We start from the raw sequence: 25,611 nt of genomic DNA, 5'->3' as shown, positions 1-25,611 counted from the left end.
CACCTATTTACAGAGAAGTCTGAGATTCCGAATTAGTGGTGGGGATATAGGAGCTGCTGCTTGTGCCCTCCTTTGTCTCACGGTTTTAGGCGAGGAGGGTTGAGGGCATAGGGGACAGGCTTCTGGCCCCTAAATGAGAATGGGAAAGACCACCTACAATGCATATCAGTCGTCTTAAATTATTCTAATTGATCACTGTCCTTCTAAGTGGCAGGACACACCACTGGGATCCCGGAGCATTAATACGGGGAAACTGTCTTTGTTCCCCAGTCACTTAACAAAGTATGACCTCATGGCAGAGAAGGAGGTTGGCTCTGGAGCAGCCCAGGAACACCTTTTTCTCTAGCCCTTCGTCTTCACTCCCTCTGGTAGTCCTTAGTTATTCTGTATGTTTTGTACATGCACAGATTCCCCTTGGCTGCTCCTGGACCTGCACTGCCTGCAGGTCCCCTCCACCCCCAGCCCGCCCCAGCTGTCTGTCTCCTGTGATGTTTTCGGTCAGCGCCTGTCTCTGCTCGTCGTGTGTTTGTGCATCCGAGTCTCCAGATCAGGCTGGCTGCTTGGCCCCCCTGCACTGGGGGCTCTTGAGTGGCCAGCGGCCCTGAGGCTATGGCACCCACTTGGGTACCAGCTCTCACTTTGTCTCCACCTCAGAGGAAGGTAATGAAAATAATCGGGCTTCATTAATTCCAAGCCCTGTGAGATGATAACCATTTGGAGCCTGTTTGCCAATTAGATGGTCTAAATTAAAAGTGACCTTGGTATACTGCCACTGCTTGTCTCTCCAAGTCTAATGAAGCTTTTGTCTCCAATTCAGTCCCCTTCTCAGCTTTTTTCTCTCTCACTCACTGTGTGTGTGTGTGTGTTTATGTGTGTGTGAACTGTTCATATGTTTCCTGTTCTCCCACCTACCTCCTTTTTCAGTCTTTCTCATTCTTAGATTTTAAAATCTGGTTCAGGGCTGCATTTGTTTCTGGCCCATATGAATTCTTAATATGGCCCTATAATTCTTCCTCTTGGGTTTTAGGTTTAAAAAAAAACAAAAAAAGATAGACAACGACATAGGAAGACATTTTAGAAGGGAAACGAGACAAAGAGAGAAACAGCCCTCTAGACTCCGTGGTCCAGTGCCCAGCCTGGCACATTTGGAAGGTAGTAAAGGAAAGGACGGAAAAACCTCTGAAGCTCTCTCTGCTGCCGTGAGTTGCCGGGCTTGCTGGCTGCAGATGTGCAGAGACCAGCTGGCAGCCATCGAGGTCAGGGGAGGAAGTGAGCAGCCAGACCCTCACTGGCGCCGTCGACTTTGGATCCCCCACTAGCTAGAATGCTCAGTTCTGGAAGTGGTTGGCTTTTAACTCCATGCTTCAGTTTTTTGAACAGGACCAGTGCCTCATTCACAAGGTGTAGAGACTGGCCAGGTCCGTGCCAGGAAGACCTGTGTCTGAGGCTTTCCCTCTTTTTTTCCCCTCCATCTGAGGTTCTTCATTCTCTTGATTTTTTTACTGAAATATAAAGGATTTGAGTCTCCTTGGGAGTCTAGGTTTTGGCAAATCTATACTTTCACTTGGAATAGAGAGCCTTTCAGAAAGAAGCTCTACTCAGGCGAGCAATGCCAAGGCTGTGGGGATGAGGGTCTCAGAGAAACCAAGTTCAGTACTCGCTCTAAGAAAATACCTTTGCTTTCTAGCATGTGGAACTTGTTGGTTGCATTGATCTAACCTCAGACAGAGCGGCCTTGAGAGGTGAATTTGCATGAACAGTCCCCTTAAGAAGTTAGCGAAGTGTATATACCCCTTGGCTGCTCAAGTTGTGGTATTTGGCAATTTCATATCCATGACCCAGAGAAAGCAAGGAGTGGGGAGGGCTCCTTATAATTCTAGCTTCTTCTATCGAAAAAGAGTCAACATCAGCGGCCCCTCCCAGATGTCACAGTGGGGACCAGACCCACATCTAAGACTCTGGGTTTTATAAGGTGTGTCCTTGGGGCTTTCGGGCCCACTCACCTCATAGAAACTTGAAAGGCATTAAGTCATAATCCAAAATAATGGTGAAATGAACAGGAGGTAGGAACTAGGTATTTACAAACCCACGTCACCTTTCCTAGTAGTTCAAGGGCAATTAACTTGAATCCAGGAATTTCCCTCGAGGGAGCCTGTGATTTCCTGAAATTATCTACAGTAGTTTGTTTTAGAAGTATTTTCTCTAGGAGCCTGCAACTTTCATCAGATTTTCGAATGAGTTTATGATCTCTAGAAGGTTAATTCCTCTGGATGTGAGCTTCCTGGATACAGGGACCTGGTCTTGCTCTTGTCTCACAAGCGTGCAGCGCGGGGACCTTGTACAAAGTGTAGTGAATGGTGGTCAAGTGAATGGATGAGCAGAGTCATTTGAGGCCCTTCCTTCTCATCAACCAAGTTGTTGTGGAATGGCTTAAGCATGAAGATTCTTAGTACCAGCGTGGGGCTCTTCTGTGTCTATCGTCATATGTGAGAATTGCTTGAACTTGAAGATTTTCAGCATCAGAGCAGAACTCCACATTTCTCTTGTTATATGTGAGACTTGTTTACTTGTTAGGAAGGTACTGCGCCTGTTCGGATGATATTTTCTTCCTGCGTTTCCGTCAACTCTGCATGCTTGACTTGGCTCAGAGGGCTGAGAGGAGCACATGTGGTATCCAGATCATCACCACAGAGCTGCTTTGCGTGGTCATGGCCGCCGATCTTGAGAGACTCAAATTCTGAGGAAGTAATGGCTCTAAGCAATTGAATTTTCTCACCAGAAAAACTCTGACTTTTGGTTAAAAGTCTGTTTTAATAGTCTGAGGTCCCCTCTATACATTAATGAGTAGAGTATGGGGGAATGTAATTTAACATACTCAGTGTTTATGGGTGTAAGATTATTGGAAGAATCAATCTACATGGATGTCCGTGTAGGAAGTATAGGTGTTTAGCCTGATTGTGTACTATTGTCTGGCCAAACCTAAAACTTTTTGTTTGGCTTTTGAGTGTGTGGATGGGAGGGCTCGGGGCAGAGAGAGTGAATGTGTAATGCTGCGCACGCTGTCGGTGCAGGGGAGCTGCTGGCGGCATCTAGTCCTCCGAGGGTCTCTGTGGTTTGGGCACGTTTGGGGCGGCTCTGGTTACGACGCTGTGGCCAGGTTTTGTCCTCTCACACACTAGCATGCTCCGACACTCCTAGAGAAAGGGAAGGTCTTTACAGAACTCTGCCCAGCACTGTTGAGTGACCGCCTTTCCCACGGACTTTCAGCTGTCCATCAGAGGCTGGCTGGGATAGACTCAACCTTCCACGCTGTGTGGCAGCCAGATATGACTGGGAAACAAGGAGTGCCAAGGCAAGTATTGAAGGAACTCAGCCTTTGGCCAACCCTCATTTTCTTCCGTGAGCAGAATTCCTCAGTGAGCCATTGGCAGGACCGTATTTTTGGCTCTTTACAAAAAAGCGCGGTAACTTTGAGTGATGAGCTTGAGAAGCTGGTAGGAGAGGGAGTAGTGGACACAGACACGGGAACATTAGTGTCCGAGAGCTGACGTGGGGCCCTCCAGTGTCCTGCACAGCAAAGAGGCTTCCATCGCAACCTCTCTGTTCAGACCCATGTGCAGACAGAACCACCAGAATTTCTAGATCCTTAGGATTCTCTTTAGGGGTCTTCTTCTTTGCCTTCTGGGAATTTCTTGCCCATTAAGATTTTATATACCCAACCTTTTTTGTTTGTTTTCAGGGAGAGGTTGGGTACACTACAGATGAGAAGATGCAGGTAGATAGAAGTAATTACGTAAACACGTATGAGGCAAGACTTACAGGTTTGGAGGCCCAGATTAAGATGCAGAGGAGCATGTGAGGTTGATGATTATATTTTGGGGAGAGTTAATTGATGGAAGGTGAAGGCAGACAAAGAACCGCTGCTTACTGCCTTCTTGAATCCCAATCAGGAATTATGATTAAAGTCGCGGCGAGACAACAGAGGGCTGATGAATTGGTGTCTTTTTTTTTCTTTCTTTTTTGCCGTCATTCACACTTGATTGACTTCAACCTTTCAAGTGCAAAAGTCTCTCTTTTCCATTATTATTCATAGCCATCTGAGTTTTTCTAATTAAAGTGTATGAAAACAATTACTGATCCGTCGTACTGAGTCTGTTAGAGGGGATGTCTGCCTTACTGTAATGTGTATAAAAAGCCCCCAGTTTTCTATAATGATGTGCAGCTGAGGTGTTAGATAATTTTATTCTTTTTTACTCTGTAGGGCTTTTTTTCTTCACTTCTCATGATTCATTTTTCATAATTCCTAAAGATCCCAGGAAAGGACTGATCCTGCAGCTACAGCCGAGAAAGGAGGTGTGGGGAGGTCTTTTTTCCTTTCCCTTTCTCCCCCTCTTGCCCCCAACCTCGTGCTCCCCCTCGGTTGAGGACTATAAATTAATCGGTGACCTTTCACTTCTTGGATTCCCGCTGGACTCCCCAACCACACTGGTCCGAATGCTTTCTATTAAAAAGAAAATAGATGGAATGAGTTTGGCAATCTCCGCTCCATTCCTAACGATTCATCCACAGCTAGCTGTAAGCAGCTGCCGGCGAGCTTTGTGTGAGGGTGCAGATCTGTGAGAGCAGGGATTCTGTGTCACATTCACCTGCCACGCACCTGCTCTCCGTAAACGCAGGGCTTCTCAGAGCCCTTCTCCGTAGTGCCTGTTGCTTAATTTTTGCACCTACGGGCATCTGGGTTGCTGAGATTATTCTAATACCCTGAAACGTACTGAGGAGTTACCTTTTTGGATTTACGGGGACAGCTGTCTGAGTTTCCTCTAGGAGTGGAACCTACCACTGATGATTCCAGTGAACATGTCAGCAGTGATTTTGAGCAAGGCCAGGATCCTCAAACCATTAAAAATTAATAGTAATTTATTTATTTATTTTTTTTATTTTTTTATTTTATTTTTTTTTTTTTTGCGGTATGCGGGCCTCTCACCGCTGTGGCCCCTCCCGCCGCGGAGCACAGGCTCCGGACGCGCAGGCCCAGCGGCCACGGCTCACGGGCCCAGCCGCTCCGCGGCATGCGGGACCCTCCCGGACCGGGGCACGAACCCATGCCCCCCGCATCGGCAGGCAGACTCCCAACCACTGCGCCACCAGGGAAGCCCAGTAATTTATTTTAAATATTTAATTTTGAACAGTAATCTAGGTGTTCCAATCTTTGTAACAGCAGGTGAAGATACTATCTCAATAGTTGCGTTTGATGGGAAAGTAATGCCTCCAGGTGGGGCTAGGCGCCATGTAGAAAGGTTAGTGGTGACTCTTAAGTTTCTGTTCCTATAACCTCAGGGTCAGTTTACTTCTCAGGCTGTCATCAAACAGGGAACGATTTCTAATTCATTTGGGAATATCATCGCCAACTATCTTTCCATCCTATAGTAGGCAAAGGGATATTGCTTCTTCTTAAATGAAGAACCTTTTAGCCTTACGTTGGATGTTGAGGGCCTCCTATCACGTTAATGGAGGGCAAATGATAACTTGTTTGGACAAGCTTGCGGCCAGATGGCAGGAAAGCCTGCAGAAATAAATGCCGAAAGATCTGACCTTAAATTGTAGCTCTTTTGACCCAGGCTAATTCTGGAGTTGCTGTATTGGGAAACAACAGCCGTGGCCACGGTGGGGCTGCCCTGTTGTAGAACGTAGGGTGCAGGGCACCCTCTGTGGCTGGGACACTGGCCAGAAGTCCCCTCTGATGCTGTGTACCTCAGGCAAAGACCCCAGGAGAAATCCTGACTGAAGTGAGTCATAAGAAATGCTCATTTGCACTCGATCTCAGCTTGTAAAGGGTTACAAAATGTTTCCTGGAAAATCTGCCAGTGTGTCTGCGTGTCCTTAGCCTTCCCTTTGTTCCCTTCTCTTCTTCTCACCCTTTCCTTCGCTCTTATTCCCCTCCTCTTCTTGCCTCAATACATTCTGAAAACAGTACTACAATGCTCCCTGCTTCAAGATTACAGTGTACTTTACTAGGTATGATTTAATTAGGGCCCTTATTATGTTTTCAGCAGCTTAAGGTGGGCCTTTCAACTTATCTACCTAATTGGTTGCACAAGAAGTTTCACAGCCCATGACAAAACATTGTCAGTGATCAAAGTCAAAATTCTGCATAAAGGAAAAATATTAATAATAAGATTATTCTTCAAGTGTGCACTGCTAATTATGTCCAGAATGTAACCGTAGAAACGCTTTTGACTGATGTGAGCTTTGTCTAATAAACATGAATCTTCAGTGAGCTATGAAAAGTGACACCTCCAGCTTTACACTGGTGAAGGCTAATTTTGCTTATTAAATAATTTTGACACATTTCCCTATTTTGTGTCTCTTTCCTCAACCTTTGACTCTCCTCGCTTCTCTACCGCTTGCTCTTCAGGTGACTACCCCTGAGATGGTGATGCCCAGCAGCCTGTTCCTCCCAGCGGCTGTTCCAGATCGGGACGGGAACTCCAGTTTGGAGGAGGCAGGAAAGCAGCCTGGTTAGTGTCATTATTCTTGACCCCTGAGAAGAGTAAACAAAATGAAACCTGGGGCCAAAATTTTCATGGAGCAAGAGTGCCAAGAATTCTTTACGATACTCCTAAGAGCTGAATATGTAACTTTTCAAGGGATGAGGGGCACCGTTGTCAGCTACTTGATACTCTGGTTCTTGGCATGTATTTGTATACACACTTTGTATGGTTTGAAGTGAGAAAAAGCCAGGTGAGAACCAGTGGGGTTTTGGTGGACACGTGTCCCCTTAGACTATACAGTGAGGAAGTGACTAACCAGAGAGTCCGCCAGTAGACCCGTGACTGACTTACCACCCTAAGCCGTCAAACACTCCCTCTCTGAGGACTTAATTATTAGGGACCTTGTGGAGCACACGGGTGATCTCAGGGCACTTCTAGGTGCTGTCATCTCTGCACAGAGCTCTGCTCTGAGACTTCCAGGAGTGCCTTATGGGAGGCAGCGGAGAGGTGCATTTGGAAAGAACACTGTTGTAGGCATAGATGCTGCTGGTGCCCCACGGTGGGTCCTACACCTTTGACACCTTGTCAGCAGCTGAGGTTCAAGTTGGGAAGAGTTACACCACACTGCTGCCCCACCGTGTCTCCCTTGTGATTTTTCCATATTAGGCAGCGTACAGCTGACCCAAAAAAGGGTCAGAATATTTATGGGTGATGAGCTCACTGTAGAGAAAAGTTTTAATGTGTTTTCATAATTGGCCACTTGAATGTTCTTTGCTTATTGAATAGAGAGGACAGTCAAAAGTCACGTTATAACAAGAAATTTACTGCCTAAAAGTATATATATCCCCAAATTTCTTATATTACAGTGGATAGCGGTTCTTGCAAATTCCCCACAGCTTAGGACAGCATTAATTCACATGTTCTGTAATTCAGATCCATGTAAAGGGGGTATCCCTTCAAGCCAGTTCTTGAGAAATTGAAACAAATATTGTTTAGAAGACAGATTTGTGCTATGGTATAGGCCTACTAGCAGTTGAGACTTTTTGTATTTCCTTTTCTTCCTCTCTGTTCCTGTGCACCTGCTTATATAACACGTGCTCAGCGGTGTGGGTCTCTGTGGAGAGTGTGTGTCTGCAGGTTGGGTATTTCCCTCATCATGAGACTCTGTGTTCATGAGGCCTTGCTGGGTAGACAGCTCTAAGCCTTCTTTATCATTGGGCTTGATTTTTTTTTTTTTTTTTTCAGAAACCTCAGATGATCTGGGAAAGAACATCTTGCCCTCTGCCAGCACAGAACACAGTGGAGATGTGAAACCCTCTCCTGCTGACCCAGGCTCTGTGAGAGAAGATTCAGGCTTCCTGTGCTGGAAGAAGGGGTGCAACCAGGTTTTCAAAACTTCCGCCACTCTCCAGACGCACTTCAACGAGGTTCATGCCAAGAGGCCTCAGCTGCCTGTGTCAGATCGCCACGTCTACAAGTACCGCTGCAACCAGTGCAGCCTGGCTTTCAAGACCGTGGAAAAGCTGCAGCTCCACTCTCAGTACCACGTGATCAGAGCTGCCACCATGTGCTGTCTCTGTCAGCGCAGTTTCCGAACTTTCCAGGCTCTGAAAAAACACCTCGAGACGAGCCATCTGGAGTTGAGTGAGGCCGACATCCAACAGCTTTATGGTGGCCTTCTGGCCAATGGAGACCTCCTGGCAATGGGAGACCCCACCCTGGCTGAGGACCATACCATAATCGTTGAGGAAGACAAGGAAGAAGAGAGTGACTTGGAGGATAAACAGAGCCCGACGGGCAGTGACTCTGGGTCGGTACAAGAAGACTCGGGCTCAGAGCCCAAGAGAGCTCTGCCTTTCAGAAAAGGCCCCAACTTCACCATGGAAAAGTTTCTAGACCCTTCTCGCCCTTACAAGTGTACCGTCTGCAAGGAATCTTTCACTCAGAAGAACATCCTGCTAGTGCACTACAATTCTGTCTCCCACCTGCATAAGTTGAAGAGAGCCCTTCAAGAATCGGCAGCTGGTCAGCCAGAACCCACCAGCAGCCCTGACAACAAACCTTTCAAGTGTAACACTTGTAACGTGGCCTATAGCCAGAGTTCCACGCTGGAGATCCATATGAGGTCTGTGTTGCATCAAACCAAGGCCCGGGCAGCCAAGCTGGAGGCTGCAAGTGGTAGCAGCAATGGCACCGGGAACAGCAGCAGTGTCTCCCTGAGCTCCTCCACCCCCAGTCCTGTGAGCACCAGCGGCAGTAACACCTTGACCACCACCAATCCAAGCAGCGCTGGCATTGCTCCAAGCTCCAGCTTACTGAGCCAAGTGCCCACTGAAAGTGTAGGACTGCCACCCCTGGGGAATCCCGGCGGTGCCAACACTGCTTCCCCTTCAGAGCCCAAGGAAGCCAATCGGAAGAAGCTGGTAGATATGATCACATCCAGGCAGCAGCAGCAGCAGCAACAAGCACAGACCCTGGCCCAGGCCCAAGTTCAAGCTCACCTGCAGCAGGAGCTACAGCAGCAGGCGGCCCTGATCCAGTCCCAGCTGTTTAGCCCCACCCTCCTTCCTCACTTCCCCATGGCCACGGAGACCCTGCTGCAGCTGCAGCAGCAGCAGCAGCATCTCCTCTTCCCCTTCTACATCCCCAGCGCCGAGTTCCAGCTCAGCCCCGAGGTGAGCCTGCCCGTGACGAGCGGGGCGCTGACGCTGACGGGGGCAGGCCCAGGCTTGCTGGAAGAGCTGAAGGCTCAGGTTCAGGTCCCGCAGCAGGGCCATCAGCAGGTCCTGCAGCAGCAGAGCCAGCTCTCTCTGCCCCAGAGTCACTCTGCCCTCCTACAGCCCAGCCAGCACATCGAGAAGAAAAACAAATTGGTCATCAAAGACAAGGAAAAAGAAAGCCAGAGGGAGAGAGACGGTGCCGAAGGGGTAGAGGGCAACTCGGGACCAAAGGAATCACTGCCGGATGCCGTGAAGGCCAAGGAGAAGAAGGAATCGGCCCCCGGGGGGGGTTGTGAGCCTTCCATGCTCCCTCCACGCATCGCCTCGGACGCCAGAGGGAACGCCACCAAGGCCTTGCTGGAGAACTTTGGCTTCGAGCTGGTCATCCAGTACAACGAGAACAAGCAGAAGGTACAGAAGAAGAACGGGAAGAGCGAGCCGGGGGAGAATCCGGAAAAGCTCGAGTGCGACTCCTGTGGCAAGTTGTTCTCGAACATCTTGATTTTAAAGAGTCATCAAGAGCATGTGCACCAGAATTACTTTCCCTTTAAACAGCTGGAGAGATTTGCCAAACAGTACCGAGAGCACTACGACAAGCTGTACCCCTTGAGGCCTCAGACCCCCGAGCCGCCGCCCCCGCCCCCACCGCCGCCCCCGCTTCCGGCAGCGCCGCCCCCACCGGCGTCCACCCCAGCCATCCCCGTGTCAGCGCCACCCATCACCTCGCCCACGATTGCACCGGCCCAGCCGTCTGTGCCGCTGACCCAGCTCTCCATGCCCATGGAGCTGCCCATCTTCTCGCCACTGATGATGCAGACGATGCCGCTGCAGACCCTGCCGGCCCAGCTGCCCCCTCAGCTTGGACCTGTGGAGCCTCTGCCTGCGGACCTGGCCCAGCTCTACCAGCATCAGCTCAATCCAAGTCTGCTCCAGCAGCAGAATAAGAGGCCTCGCACTAGGATCACGGATGACCAGCTCCGAGTCCTGCGGCAGTATTTTGACATTAACAACTCCCCCAGTGAAGAGCAGATCAAAGAGATGGCAGACAAGTCTGGGTTGCCCCAGAAAGTGATCAAGCACTGGTTCAGAAACACTCTCTTCAAAGAGCGGCAGCGTAACAAGGACTCCCCTTACAACTTCAGCAACCCTCCTATCACCAGCCTGGAGGAGCTCAAGATCGACTCTCGGCCCCCTTCACCGGAACCTCAGAAGCAGGAGTACTGGGGGAGCAAGCGGTCTTCAAGAACAAGATTTACTGACTACCAGCTGCGGGTCCTGCAGGACTTCTTTGATGCCAATGCTTACCCCAAGGACGATGAATTTGAGCAACTCTCCAATTTACTGAACCTTCCAACCCGAGTCATAGTGGTCTGGTTTCAAAACGCCCGACAGAAGGCCAGGAAAAATTACGAGAATCAGGGAGAGGGCAAAGATGGAGAGCGGCGGGAACTTACAAATGATAGGTATATTCGAACGAGCAACTTGAACTACCAGTGCAAAAAATGTAGCCTGGTGTTTCAGCGCATCTTTGATCTCATCAAGCACCAGAAGAAGCTGTGTTACAAGGATGAGGATGAGGAGGGGCAGGATGACAGCCAAAACGAGGATTCCATGGACGCCATGGAAATCCTAACGCCCACCAGCTCCTCGTGCAGCACCCCGATGCCCTCCCAGGCTTACAGCACCCCAGCACCAACGGCCAGCACAGCTTCCGCTGCTTTCTTGCAGCTTACGTCAGAGGCTGACGAACTGGCCACCTTCAGTTCAAAACCAGAGGCGAGTGATGAGAAACCAAAGCAGGCTGAACCTCCCGGTGCACAGCCAAACCAGACCCAAGAAAAGCAAGGACAACCAAAGGCAGAGCTGCAGCAGCAAGACCAGCCTGAGCAGAAGACAAATGCAGCCCAGCAAAAGCTCCCGCAGCTGACGTCCCCCGCTTCGTTGCCCCAGCCTCCTCCACAGGCGCCCCCCCCTCAGTGCCCCTTAGCCCAGTCGAGCCCCAGTCCCTCCCAGCTCTCCCACCTGCCCCTTAAGCCCCTCCACACATCAACTCCTCAGCAGCTGGCCAACCTACCTCCGCAGCTAATCCCCTACCAGTGTGAGCAGTGCAAGCTGGCATTCCCGTCGTTTGAGCACTGGCAGGAGCACCAGCAGCTTCACTTTCTGAGCGCACAGAACCAGTTCATCCACCCCCAGTTTTTGGACAGGTCACTGGATATGCCTTTCATGCTGTTTGACCCTAGTAACCCACTGCTGGCAAGCCAGCTGCTCTCTGGGGCCATACCTCAGATTCCGGCAAGCTCGGCCACTTCCCCTTCAACTCCCACGTCCACGATGAACACTCTGAAGAGGAAACTGGAGGAAAAGGCCAGTGCCAGCCCTGGAGAAAACGACAGTGGGACGGGAGGAGAAGAACCTCAGAGAGACAAGCGTTTGAGGACAACTATTACACCAGAACAGCTAGAAATTCTCTACCAAAAGTATCTCTTGGACTCCAATCCAACTCGAAAGATGTTGGATCACATTGCGCATGAGGTGGGTTTGAAGAAACGCGTGGTACAAGTCTGGTTTCAGAACACCCGAGCCCGGGAAAGGAAGGGACAGTTCAGGGCTGTGGGCCCAGCCCAGGCCCACAGGAGATGCCCTTTTTGCAGAGCGCTCTTCAAAGCCAAGACTGCCCTGGAGGCTCATATCCGGTCCCGTCATTGGCATGAAGCCAAGAGAGCTGGCTATAACCTAACTCTGTCCGCAATGCTCTTAGACTGTGATGGGGGACTCCAGATGAAAGGAGATATTTTTGATGGAACTAGCTTTTCCCACCTACCCCCAAGCAGTAGTGATGGCCAAGGTGTTCCCCTCTCACCTGTGAGCAAAACCATGGAGTTGTCTCCTAGAACTCTTCTTAGCCCTTCTTCCATCAAGGTGGAAGGGATTGAAGACTTTGAAAGCCCTTCCATGTCCTCAGTTAATCTAAACTTTGACCAAACTAAGCTGGACAACGACGACTGTTCCTCAGTCAACACAGCGATCACAGATACCACTACTGGAGACGAGGGCAATGCGGATAACGACAGTGCAACGGGAATAGCAACTGAAACCAAATCCTCTTCTGCGCCCAGTGAAGGGTTGACCAAAGCGGCCATGATGGCAATGTCCGAGTATGAAGATCGGTTGTCATCCGGTCTGGTCAGCCCAGCCCCGAGCTTTTACAGCAAGGAATATGACAATGAAGGTACAGTGGACTACAGTGAAACCTCGAGCCTTGCAGACCCCTGCTCCCCAAGCCCTGGTGCAAGTGGGTCAGCAGGCAAATCTGGAGACAGTGGGGATAGGCCTGGGCAGAAACGTTTTCGCACTCAGATGACCAATCTGCAGCTGAAGGTCCTCAAGTCATGCTTTAATGACTACAGGACACCCACCATGCTAGAGTGTGAAGTCCTGGGCAATGACATTGGACTGCCAAAGAGAGTGGTTCAGGTCTGGTTCCAGAATGCCCGGGCAAAAGAAAAGAAGTCCAAGTTAAGCATGGCCAAGCATTTTGGTATAAACCAAACAAGTTACGAGGGACCCAAAACAGAGTGCACTTTGTGTGGCATCAAGTACAGCGCTCGGCTGTCTGTACGTGACCATATCTTTTCCCAACAGCATATCTCCAAAGTTAAAGACACCATTGGAAGCCAGTTGGACAAGGAGAAAGAATACTTTGACCCAGCCACTGTACGTCAGTTGATGGCTCAACAAGAGTTGGACCGGATTAAAAAGGCCAATGAGGTCCTCGGACTGGCAGCTCAGCAGCAAGGGATGTTTGACAACGCCCCTCTTCAGGCTCTCAACCTTCCTACGGCATATCCGGCAATCCAGGGCATTCCTCCCGTGTTGCTCCCCGGCCTCAACAGCCCCTCCTTGCCAGGCTTTACTCCATCCAACACAGGTGGGTTCTGCTCTTGGTGGTTCTCCCAGTATTAAATAGCCGCCCAATTAGCGCTTCTTCTGTGGCTGTCGCACAAAACCTCTGAGCGTTGGCCTGATAGGAAGCTTCCTTTCTCAAGTTCTCTAACAGCAATAAAACCTCAGGTCCCTTCCACTGAGTCTCCCTAGAGCTATGGTGTACATGACTCTTTGACTTACCAGTTCAAGGATGGGGATCTTGTGGTTGGGACAGTCTCCTGAAACCATTCTCGTGCCTGGTGTTCAGTAACACCACCAGGGTGTGTGTTCCAGGCATGAACTTCAGGGTTCTGGCATACTAGATCCTGGGGTATTTTCAAGACAGCAGTTTCCATTATAGACCCTTCCATTCAGTCCTTGTGGAAATGCAGATCCCATCTCGATATCTGTTGAAAATATAAAACATTTGAATATCTAGCTAATTCTGGATTGTGCCCTCTGGAAATTGGTTCAAGAGAATTTAAATCAACTCGTTGCCTTCCCCTGTGGTCCCACCTCCTTTTTCAGAGATGTGCTCTGGCAGGAGAGATGCTACCAGGAAGATGCTCTCATATGGTAGAGCCTTACTCCTGGGGTTCTCTTCGAGTCAGAAATAGAGTGTTATGTTAGTGTTTTTTTGTTTGTTGGTTGGTTTTTGGCTGCACCACGGGGCACGTGGGATTTTAGTCCTCCGACCAGGGATCGAACCCGTGCCCCCTGCAGTGGAAGCACGGAGTCTTAACCACTGGACCATCAGGGAAGTCCCTGGTTGCTAATCAGACTGCCTTTGTACTGGAATGCAGTAACCAGGAACTCGTATTGGGCACTGTGGTTGTGAATTATGACATGTTTTAGTCCTCTAGACAGACAGAAACGTTAATGGTAACACCCCTTCGTTTGCTTCTGCCCGTTTCCCTTTCTAATTCAGAGTCGCGTACTTGGTAGTAATTTTTCCACTTCGTAGGGAGTGCCGCAGTTCTTCCTGTGCACCTCTATTGTTCCTCCTCCTCTGCCCTCACCCGTCTTCTCTGGATCCAGCTGTCTTCCCTAAATTGGACTTTCACCTCCAGGAGCCTGTGAGACTGAGGCACAAGTTAGCGGGCCCCTCCACAGCCTGTGCTGACCAGCACACATTCACCAAAGGAGAGCCCCTCGGAGTGCCTCCTTACCTTCAAAACATGGCCCTGTTCCCAGGGGTTGAAGTGTTTCTGCTGCTTCCCAGAGCAGCCCTGGTTCCTGGTTGAATTAAATCCAAGTTTTATAATTTTGGCAGTGTTTTACAGAACATGAGGGGCTACCTCATTCCAGATCCCAGTTTCTTATCCAAAGAAAAGAACAAGAAAAGAAAGCATTAAGATGTGGAAGTCGTTGCTTACATGTGTTGGCAAGTAATGTCACGGAATGATGTTAAGAGTCAGCTAGACATAAGCCAGGAAAGAGACTATGGAAAGTGGCTGAGCACTGAACTTCCCTTGCAGCCCAGGACCTTGGAAGAGGGGCTTGGGAAAGCCCAACATTTCATAATAATGTGAAAATATTAGAATCAAAATGTCTGATCTATTCCCCTTGTTTTACAGATGAGAAAACTGAGGCCCAGAGAGGTCAAGACCATTCAACAAGCTAGGGTAGGAGCCGGGCTCCCCGTGCTATGTACTCCTTCCACAGCACCCAGTACGAGCCAGTCAGTCAACAGGTATATGACCACTTAGAGTGGACTCCAGGTAGGAAGATAGATATGCTCTTAATCATTCACAGCAGCCAGGCACGCCCCAGTTACCACCGTCTGACTGTACCACAGCTCCCAGGAGCGCTGCATCTGGAATTAGGAAAGAAAGAACTTGTGTTTAATCGTCAGGCCCAGTGGTAAGCTCTTTCCATATGAGCTGCCATTTAATCCCTACATCCATCTATTGTGGAAAGCTGAGGTTCCAAGCAGTCAGCTAATAGGCCCAACATCACATGGCAGATATGTGTCAGCCACAGTCCATACCTCGTCAGTCCGACTCCAGGAGTACGTGACTCAGCCTCAGGGGGATGAAGTGGCCTGTTTGGTTCTGATCTTACAGATAAGAAAACCAAAGCCACGGAATTGTTGTGAGAATGTATTGAGCTACTTTATCTCACATGGCTAGTGCAGAGCCTGGTAAATAGCAGAGGTTCAGTACATGTTCCTTAAAGTTGAATCTCTTTTGTGCACTGTCAGTTCAAGATAAAGTCAGTTCTTCTCTGGAAGCCTGATGCCAGAGGGATGGGGAGATCAATAGGCACTTCCTTCTCTGCCCCACTGATCATTTGGCTCTGGCTACAGTTCCAACCTAAAACTTGGAGCAAGCCTGTTGCCTAGGAATAGACAAAGCCATGTCCCAAGTTGGAATGCATAATCTGCTTTGTGCCACTTTAACCAACAAGCCTTTACTGAGTTTTTCTAAGTCAGACACATCTTCTCTGATTTCAGTCCCGTAAGTGCATTCAGGAAATTGGATGACTTAATTTCAGTGGTCCCTTTCTGCCATTTTGGAAGAGTCAATTAATGATATTATGTGATGCTGAGGGAAGCATCCTCCTTGGCTATCCAAAAGTTAATGCCTGTTTTTTCTGGGACTGGCAACTTGAGGCAACCTTGTTCTCTTCACCCAAAATCTGAAGGTTTTTTTTTTTTAATGCAGCCTGATAGCCCAGGGAATACTGCACCACTGGAGCCAGAAATCAACATTGTCTTCACCTGGGTTGGGCTTCAGAGTGTTTTTTCTCATGAAGACAGTGACTTGTTTGGAACCCCACCCCAGCTTTCTTGCTGAAGGTGGTCCAGATAAAGTAGTGAGGGGCTATGGGATTTCTGATTTTACATTTTGGTGTCCTCTGAAGAGAAGGGATGCGTACCGTCTAGTGTCTTGGATGTGGTCAGTGTTGTCCTTCTCCGCCACCTTGCTAGTCTTCATGAACCAGCAGCAGCCCTCCATCACCCTGAAACAAAAGATTTAACTCAGGAGATAGTTATGGGTCAGGGAGGAGGTCAGGCTCTGGGGCTGGGTGAAGGCTTTACAGGTAGTGGTAGATTAGGCCTGAGTGTGACTGAGGATGGGGCTGTGCCCTGCATGCGCCTGGTGACATGGTCTGCCACCCGTAAGCAGTGGTGCCTGGGGTCGGTTGTGATGTCTTAGGAATTGCTGGTGCTAGCACTTTGACGTTGCTCTCCTCCTCTTGCTGTGGCTGCTTTCTCAAGCATCTGCAGTCCTAATCCTCCTGTATGTCATTCAAATAGGGGCAGGAGAAGAAAACACTCATTTTTCCGGTGGACTCCAGAATCCTATTCCTAGGTGGTTACATTTTTCAGCAGATTTGTTAAAGCAGATCAGCTGAGCCAAAGCAGTGCCACTGTTTACCTTGAATGGATTGTTTTCATTTCTTCCCATTGCCCCTCCTCTCTGTGCCCTCCTAACACATCCATTCACCTGCAGCAGTGGAGGTCAGAGAGGCACATGCGTAGAGCCTGTTGTGTTTGTTCAGGTGGTCTTGGTGCCTGGCCGGGTTTCTTGCTTTTGCTCTCTTCTCCAGACAGCTTCTGGTGGGGCCTCTTGACTGTACTATTTCTGTGGGGCTTTTGATGAAGGCCATCGGTTCAGATGGGTCCCAGCTGGCAGCAGCTAGCCTGGGGGTCTCCAGACTAACTGCCTTGGGCAGAGTTGGGAGCGCAGCAGAGAAAACATGACCGAGTGGGATGGGTGTGGCATGGTGGGCAGGAAGGTGTTGGAAGTTGTTTAGCTGGTATGAGAGGTATGGGAGCTGACCCAGGGCTGGGTCTGGATTAGAATACAGGCTATCCAACCTGGGCCTGGCGGGAAAGCCATTGGATCAACAGGATCCTCTAAGTTCAAACCTTGAGCTCTTAGACCCTGTGCCAGTGACACAGGTGGAACATCTTGAGCACTAGCCTCAGCACCCCAGACTGACACGTGATTTCTCTGTCTCCATTCCTTTCAGCTTTAACGTCTCCTAAACCGAACTTGATGGGTCTGCCCAGCACAACAGTTCCTTCCCCCGGCCTCCCCACGTCTGGATTACCAAATAAGCCGCCCTCAGCGTCGCTGAGCTCCCCGACCCCAGCACAGGCCCCCGCGGCGACGGCCCCTCTGCCAAGCCCCCAACCGCAGCCGCCGCAGGTGCAGCCGCCGCCGCCGCCAGCAGCCCAGCCACCACCTGCGCCACAGCTCCCGCCGCAGCAGCAGCAACAGCAACGCAAGGACAGAGACGGTGAGAAGGGAAAGGAGAAGGAAAAGGCACACAAAGGGAAAGGAGAACCCCTGCCCATCCCCAAGAAGGAGAAAGGAGAGGCCCCCACGGCGGCCGCAGCCACGATCTCAGCACCGCTGCCCGCCATGGAGTATGCAGTGGACCCTGCGCAGCTGCAGGCCCTGCAGGCAGCCTTGACTTCGGACCCCACAGCGTTGCTCACGAGCCAGTTCCTCCCTTACTTTGTACCAGGCTTCTCTCCTTATTATGCCCCCCAGATCCCCGGCGCCCTGCAGAGCGGGTACCTGCAGCCTATGTACGGCATGGAAGGCCTGTTCCCCTACAGCCCTGCGCTGTCACAGGCCCTGATGGGGCTGTCCCCGGGCTCCCTACTGCAGCAGTACCAGCAATACCAGCAGAGTCTGCAGGAGGCCATCCAGCAGCAGCAGCAGCGGCAGCTGCAGCAGCAGCAGCAGCAGCAAAAAGTGCAGCAGCAGCCCAAAGCAAGCCAAACCCCAGTCCCCCAGGGGGCTGCTTCCCCAGACAAAGACCCTGCCAAAGAATCCCCCAGACCAGAAGAGCAGAAAAACGCACCCCGTGAGGTGTCCCCCCTCCTGCCGAAACCCCCCGAAGAGCCAGAAGCAGAAAGCAAAAGTGCGGACTCCCTCTACGACCCCTTCATTGTTCCAAAGGTGCAGTACAAGTTGGTCTGCCGCAAGTGCCAGGCGGGCTTCAGTGACGAGGAGGCGGCGAGGAGCCACCTGAAGTCCCTCTGCTTCTTCGGCCAGTCTGTGGTGAACCTGCAAGAGATGGTGCTTCACGTCCCCACGGGCGGCGGCGGCGGCGGCTCGTACCACTGCCTGGCGTGCGAGAGCGCGCTCTGTGGGGAGGAAGCTCTGAGTCAACATCTCGAGTCGGCCTTGCACAAACACAGAACAATCACGAGAGCAGCAAGAAACGCCAAAGAGCACCCTAGTTTATTACCTCACTCTGCCTGCTTCCCCGATCCTAGCACCGCATCTACCTCGCAGTCTGCCGCTCACTCAAACGACAGCCCCCCTCCCCTGTCGGCCGCCGCCCCCTCCTCGTCCTCCGCTTCCCCCCACGCCTCCAGGAAGTCTTGGCCGCAAGTGGTCTCCCGGGCTTCGGCCGCGAAGCCCCCTTCTTTTCCTCCTCTCTCCTCATCTTCAACGGTTACCTCAAGTTCATGCAGCACCTCAGGGGTTCAGCCCTCGATGCCAACAGACGACTATTCGGAGGAGTCTGACACGGATCTCAGCCAAAAGTCCGACGGACCGGCGAGCCCGGTGGAGGGTCCCAAAGACCCCAGCTGCCCCAAGGACAGTGGTCTGACCAGTGTAGGAACGGACACCTTCAGATTGTAAGCTTTGAAGATGAACAATACAAACAAATGAATTTAAATAAAAAAATTAATAACAAACCAATTTCAAAAATAGACTAACTGCAATTCCAAAGCTTCTAACCAAAAAAAAAAAAAAAAAAAAAAAAAGGAAAAAAAAAGGAAAAAAAAGAAAAAGCGTGGGTTGTTTTCCCATATACCTATCTATGCCGGTGATTTTACATTCTTGTCTTTTCTTTTCTAATATTAAAAAAAGAAGAAAAAACTTAACCCTGTTACATTGTGTCCTTTTGAAGGTACTATTGGTCTGGGAAACAAGTCCACAGGGCCTCCCTATGTCTTTGGAGCTTAAACCCCTTGTATATTTGCCCCTTTTCAATAAATGCCCCACGTTGATAGCACAGAGGAGCCCGGCATGCACTGTATGGGAAAGCAGTCCACCTTGTTACAGTTTTAAATTTCTTGCTATCTTAGCATTCAGATACCAATGGCTTGCTAAAAGAAAAAAAGAAATGTAATGTCTTTTTATTCTCAGGTCAATGGCTCACACTTTGTTCTGTTTTCAGAATCATTGTTTTAAATATATTATTTTGGGTTGTTTTTTTTTTTTTTGGTTTTGGTTTTCGTTCCAGAAAAGATTTTTTGTTTTGTTAATTTAAAAACGGGCAGAAAGTATTTGAGAAAAACAATGTGAACTGCTTTAGCTTTCTGGGGATTTTAAGAATAGCTTTTCTGCTAAAGCCAATTTCAAGGGGAAAAGTTAAGCACTCCCACTTTCAGAAAAAAAAAGAAAAAACCCACACACAGAGTGTTGAGGACTTGTAGCTTAAAAAAATAAGTTTTAAAAACTGACTTTCTGTATTTATGATAGATATGACCATTTTTGGTGTTGAGTAGATTGTTGCATTGGAAATGAACTGAAGCAGTATGGTAGATTTAAAAGGAAAAAAAAAACCTTTTGTGTACATTTAGCTTTTTGTATGGTCCAGCTGACAGCTCCTCATTTGATGTTGTCTTGTTCATTCCTAGCAGATAGATTGCAATCCGTTGATTCACCTAAGCTTTTCTCCCCTTTGTCCCTTTAATTCCACTTTCTCTTTCCTCCTCCCACCCTATAATCTCCCACTTAAGGTAGCTGCCTTCATTTCTTAGAGGGTAGCTGCAGAATTATTTTATAAAACTAAAGAAAGAATTTCAATGGGTTCTAGGGGTCATTAGGATCCTCACAGATTATTTTTGGTTGGGGAGTTGAAACTTTTTAAAGGCATATAATTCTAGTTACCTATGTCTGTTAGCCTTGTACATTTATTTTTTTATTTATCCTTCCTTTGGTTTTTCTTTTCACCCTTTTTTTCCCTTCCTTGTTTGGTAGATGCTTCAAATATTCTTTTCCTAAACTAAAGCATTTGTTTCGGTTTGTGTAATTGGGCTGTGTGCTTTTCTTTTCTAAAAAGGTTTTTGGTTAGGGGTTTGGTTTCTGTGTTTTTGTTTTGTTTTCTTTCCTCTCTCAGAAAAAGAAATTTCATGCTTTAAATAAAATCCAAAGACACACCCTTTCACTGCTGAGGCAGAAAAAAGGGAAAGGGTTCTTGTTACTTGAGAATTTGTTTCTGATTTAAATAAACAAGACTTAGTTTAATAAAAGAAAGAGTAAAACAGAAGATTCCCAGGTTGTTATGTGCTGCTTCTGCAAGCAGAGAGGCAGCTGTTAAAGACAATTCCATATACCAAAAGACACACTTTTTACTTCAAAGTTTTGTCCTTGTGTTAGGCAGTCTGAGCAGCGAGTGATCCAGAGCGCAGCCAACAAAGAAGCAGATAGCAATGTACGTACAGAGAGCAAAAAAGGAACTGTGTGTGAGGCACTTGTGTTTATGTTAATATCTGTATTCCTGTAACACACAACACAACGCAACATACACCCTTTCTCATCTTAAAAAAGCGGTCTGAACTTTGAAAGGAAACCTTTGTGCTGCTATAACGTAGATTTTGGAGACAAATAGATGCTTTGCTGTTTCACCTTCATAGCCAAACATCAACAGAAAAAAATCTCCCCTTACCCCGAAAGTGTGAAATCCTTCTCCCCTTCATTCTCTTCCTTATGTTTCAAAAGGGAACTTTGAAGACTGTGAATGCAGGTTCCATCTGGTCACCTTTCGGGCTTCTTCCCCAGTGCTGAAGCCACTCATCGACTTTGCAAAAAGACTGGAGCATTCCAAGATCTGAAAATGAATTTCTTTTTTTTCTCTTTTTCTTTTTTAGCCGGGACTATTTTATTTTTATGAATTTGTTTTTAGTTTAATGAAAGAGTAGATCCTGAACTGTTGTATATATTTCTAACTAGGCTGACTGATGCACAGTGCAAATTACTTTTTTAATTGTTTTTTTTTTAAGTAGAAGTACTAAAGAATACCATCTAACTATTCATACCAGTATCCAGTCGTAGCATAAGGTGTCAAAAACAAGTACGCAAAACATTTGCTGTTTTAACAAGCTATTTCTTTTAACAAGAATTCTTGTATTTCTCCCTGTGTTTGAGATGAACATTTTTAAATTTTGAAGTTGTACAGTTTTTTGTTTTCCATTATTTTATCTTGTTTGTAACTCTATGAAATATATATATATATTTTTTGCCATTTAACTGTTGTATGTTACTCTGTGTCTGTATCATATAGAAAAAAATTGTTTTTGTTTTTGGTTCTCTATGTGATACCAATTAACAATTTAACACTAGTTTTATCTGTCAAATTCTGCTAGGTCTTTTCTGAAAACTTTGTTTTTAAAAATGGTAACTGTTTGGTAATAGTGCAATTTCTATCCCTTTCCCTCCCCCCCTCAACTTTAAGTTCATTTCCTTGTCATTTTGCCACCCCTCCCCAAAGTTTTTTTTCTTTTTCCATTCTATTCTTTTCTTTTCTTTCTTTCTTTTTTTTTTTTTGAGCTACCATGCCATCCTCCCTCTGTGAGGCAGAGTGACTGTCAGTGTTTTTGTTATGCCATATGCCTCGACCTGTGGGTGTGTTCGGCAATAGCAAGGTGGTTGGGTAGACTGACTAAGCATGCTTCCACCCACCAGTGTTCCTCAGTGGGGTTATGTGAGTGTTTCAACCTGGAGTGGGTTGCACGCTTAATGATTTCCTCTACAAGTATACCGCCCACATATATGTTCATTCAAAAAAAAAATTCTCAGCATTAACCTAGAAGTAGCAAAGCAGTCGGTGATGGTGAAGCTTAGAGGTCAAACATGAGATAGTTAGATGTCTGTGGGCTGGCATCCACCATGGCTGTGACCCGTATCATTTACAAAGCATGAATTCACTACAATGCTCAACTGTTTAGATTGGTCCCACTCGGAGAATTTACTCCTGTCTGCTGCATAGTCCGTAGCTGAATAGGATATCTCAAATTACTTTTTGAATTAGTTCTTCTCCTCCATTGATACTTCATATTTTTGGTTGGTTGTTTTTTTTCTGAATCTCCACAGTGTGGGTTGGTGCCAGACACCAATCAGTCATAGCACCAAATGGGCCCACAGAATGGGAGTTATTTCCTCCATCCTCCAAAAAGAAACTTAAGAAGGAAGCACATACACACACCTACACTTGAGTGCACACACACACACACACACGGAAAAGTTTAGGAAGTTTTATTTTTAATTAAAAGCTATTTAAAGAGATGAATGTGGCCAAAGTTTTACACAATTGAAAATAAGGTAACACAGACAGCATGTGTGTAAACCTGAGTTTATCAGGCATGGCAGGAAGTTGCAGGAGAGAGAGGCAGAGACCCAAGCCAGTGCACTTGATGTTCATGGACATATATTTTTTTTAAAATAATAAATTAAATTAAAACATTTTAAATAGAAGCATAAATTGAGTTGGTTGGTTGTTGGCGCTGAGATACTGCCCACTGTGAAACAAAGCTTTGACTAGTTTTTTTTGTTTGTTTACTTTCTTCGGAGGGGAGGGGGGCAAGTTTGGGTAGGAAAGAAAGCATACATGAACGTGACCCTGAGGTGAAGAGGTATATGAACAGCCTTTGCAATGTACAAAAAAACAACAAAAAAGACAAAAAAAAAAAATAGAGCAAGTGAAACCAAAAATGATGTTCTTGGTGTTTTTCTATAATGTAGTCTTGTTAGCTTTTTTGTTACTGTAACAATGCTGATCTCGAACTGTACCAAAATACATGGAGACTAACAGAACCACATGGAACTTTCAAACTGAAAAAATTTGTCACAAAAACTTTGTTGTCATAGTTAAGTTGATTGTAGATGGTAATTGAATATACTCCTTTGAAAATATTTCATCAAGTATGTTTCCTGCTCATTGTGATACATTAAAAAAAATATGAGCAAAAGTTCTTGTCTCTGTCACCAGAGTTTTTGTGTGCATGTGTGAGAAAGAGGTTGATGGCTGGCAAGGTGTAAGTCTGAACAGTATCCTGAGGTTGTGTGGCCAGGGACACTTATTCTGAGGTACACAAGCTCTTTGGTAATTCTAAGTGTCCTTGTATCTCCTGGTACTCATGAAAATGCAGGAAGTTTTGGTGATGGTGCTGACTAGCTTATTTGAGAAGGGTAAGCCTGACAGCTTGGATGATATTTGGCCCCAAAGAGCCCTAATAGCATTTCTACTTTTAATTCAAATGTTTATATGAGAATTTTAGATACCTGGGACAACCACAAGCAAGGAAGTTTTGCTGATGATGAGGAAAGGTAAGTTTAACTTCTCTGAAATGGGAATTAGATCCAGTGTTTATGACAGAAGGATATGAAAAGGTGAGTTGAATTAAATGGATGATTGACTACATTTACCTTTCCTACCAAAGGATTTTTTAAACCCGTTAGAGCAGAATTTGAGATAAGAACAGTCTTCAAAACCGTAATAGCATTAGTAATTCCTATATATAAGAGGAAACTTGGTCCTCTTATCAAAAACCCTCCCTTACAGCAGAAAATGCATGACATTCATTAATAGTACATTCAAGATCAGGCCCAAAGGCCTTCCATTCATCTCTAATTTATAGCCAAAGCCCATAAATAATTTACACAACTCTAGCAGTAGGCCTGGATGGCACTGCAAGCTAGCTGTGTTCTTGCAAGGTCTGCAGCATCTGCCCTCAGCCAACGGGTCTTTTCTACCCCAGGAGTTGAGCTCTGAAACCCTCTTCTATTGGCTTAGACAGCCATTGTCCACCAAGTCTTTTTTTTTAGTTCCTGCAGCAGGCATTCAAGAAGCAGCAGTGACCCTATTAACTCAACATTTCAAAGAATTCTACAACTGGTACAGGCACTACTAGAGCTCAGAAAGGAAAAGTGGGTTCCCTCACTGGTAGCTGGAACCTCTGTGCCAAACAAGCAGTATCACTGTCCCTAATGAAACCCTGCTCTTTCCCCAGGCATTGCACCTTTCTTTTGGGTGTTCCTGCAGAAGCAGATGGCTTCTACCTCAGTGTGTTTTCTTGGCACACACTTATGTCACTGATCTTTCTTCTGACCCCATGAAAAGGTACAGTATAATAAAAATTGTTCAGACCCTAAGCCACATCTGCCTTTCTAGGCTATAATTATTTTAGGGTCTGGCAGGATCACACTGAAATGTTTTAAATGGAACTAGTTTTGCAGCAAGGTTTTGCTGCTTCAGCTCTTTGGAGGAAGGTGACTACAAATTCTTCTTAAGATAAATCTTTAACAAGAAAATAAGCAACTAAATTACATCGAGAGAGGGCTGGGTAAGGGACTCTTTCTGTTACTGAAAAAGCTTTATACTAAAGGGAAAAGAAGTCTTCCAGTCTGGCTTCAATATCATGTTCATGTGGATATTAGTCTCCTTGGAATTAACTGTTCCCCCCGCCCCCGGAAAATGTGAAACGGCAACATCTTAGTACGGCTGGCTGATATGTGTTAGTCGGGTAGCTGTTTCTAATTTTGATTTAAAGAAATGTCTGTAGTGCTTAGCTCCTGTTATATAGACTAATGACCTTAAAAATCTCACTTTTAACAAGTTTTGACTTTAAGTTACAAGAGCACAAGCAGTTTAAGAGTCAAGCTGAAGGATGAGAAGTTTGCACCTGCTGCTCTGCAGCCTTAATTACAGTAGGACAAATGCACTTGCTCAGTCTCTGTACATTTCTGCTGGGGGTGGACCAGCCAAGGCTCTGGCAAAACTTGCAAAATTAGTGCTCTCAGGGCCATTAAAATAGACAAAGCTTTCCATTACCTTTATTTCATAGCAAAGATGGTGGGTATTTCCCCTCCTCCTTCCCTTCCCTCCTCCCTCCTTTCCTTCCTTCCTTCCTTCTTCCCTTCTTCCTTTCTTTCCTCTCCTCCTTCCCTCTTTCATTCTTTTCTTAACTAGGGGCATATATTTTTTAAATGTCTTATCATTTAGCTTAGATTCCTCTCAAGCTATCTTCTCGAGTTTTTAAATTCCAGATGCAAAAATAAATTTGTTCTTTATCCTTTATGATTGCTTCATTTCTTATCTATATGGAACAAAGAGACTGTTTAATCCAATTTAGGGATCCCTTATTAATATAAGAATGAAAGCTTTCAGATGAACTGTTTTACTCTTGGGGCAAGATCCCTTGGCCTGAGAAATGAGTGCTAAGAAACAACAAAGAGTAGCAAGTGACAAAGGCATCAGTAGACATTCTCTGCCTCCGTAACACCAGAAGCTGCTTTGGACACTCACTCTGCCTTGCCTTCCTATGCTCAGTACACCGCTCTTTCCAAAAGCCCCCTTACGCACTGCTGCTGTCTTTTAGACCCCCTCTGTAATGCTTTCTATTGGCTTGACACTTAAAATATTTTGTGAAGTTTTGTAAAATTACTTCTTGCTGCTCAAAATGACCTACAAAGTAGGCAGAGTAGGTGACCCGG

The 25,611-nt window shown here is 47.1% G+C and overlaps 2 protein-coding genes across 15 annotated transcripts in view; one reads left to right on the top strand and one right to left on the bottom strand.

Annotated features, from left to right (window-relative positions):
* The window catches only part of ZFHX3 (zinc finger homeobox 3), a 257,266-nt gene extending 236,471 nt beyond the window's left edge, over positions 1–20,795 (top strand). For 5 of the 8 annotated variants that reach the window (XM_081215221.1, XM_081215226.1, XM_081215220.1 and 2 more), the window contains 3 exons: positions 6,416–6,518; positions 7,737–13,142; positions 17,120–20,795. In XM_081215221.1, the coding sequence (XP_081071347.1) occupies positions 6,416–6,518; positions 7,737–13,142; positions 17,120–18,753 (7,143 nt within the window). In that variant the 3' untranslated portion in view covers positions 18,754–20,795. Of the gene's footprint in view, positions 1–6,415; positions 6,519–7,736; positions 13,333–14,715; positions 14,954–17,119 lie in introns of those variants that run through there. The other 3 variants (XR_014013683.1, XM_081215224.1, XM_081215225.1) reach the window with 3 other exon arrangements.
* Positions 1–25,611, bottom strand: part of LOC308605327 (uncharacterized protein) — a 198,165-nt gene that overhangs the window by 5,921 nt on the left and 166,633 nt on the right. Inside the window, exons 1-8 of one of the 7 annotated variants that reach the window (XM_081215228.1) lie at positions 16,591–17,147; positions 16,019–16,102; positions 14,916–14,954; positions 14,308–14,374; positions 14,077–14,220; positions 13,340–13,545; positions 11,496–11,591; positions 8,162–8,185 (exon numbers count right to left, since the gene is read on the bottom strand). In XM_081215228.1, the coding sequence (XP_081071354.1) occupies positions 14,131–14,220; positions 14,308–14,374; positions 14,916–14,954; positions 16,019–16,102; positions 16,591–16,619 (309 nt within the window). In that variant the 5' untranslated portion in view covers positions 16,620–17,147 and the 3' untranslated portion in view covers positions 8,162–8,185; positions 11,496–11,591; positions 13,340–13,545; positions 14,077–14,130. Of the gene's footprint in view, positions 1–8,161; positions 8,186–11,495; positions 11,592–12,567; positions 12,691–13,339; positions 13,546–14,076; positions 14,221–14,307; positions 14,375–14,915; positions 14,955–16,018; positions 16,382–16,590; positions 17,148–18,129; positions 18,217–25,611 lie in introns of those variants that run through there. The other 6 variants (XM_081215227.1, XM_081215230.1, XM_081215232.1 and 3 more) reach the window with 6 other exon arrangements.

The sequence above is a fragment of the Mesoplodon bidens genome (genome assembly GCF_964165515.1).
Source record: "Mesoplodon bidens genome assembly, chromosome: 18".
Taxonomy (NCBI): Eukaryota; Metazoa; Chordata; class Mammalia; order Artiodactyla; family Ziphiidae; genus Mesoplodon; species Mesoplodon bidens.
The sequence above is the reverse complement of the archived record's forward strand: the minus strand, read 5'-3'. Positions and strand labels throughout refer to the sequence as shown.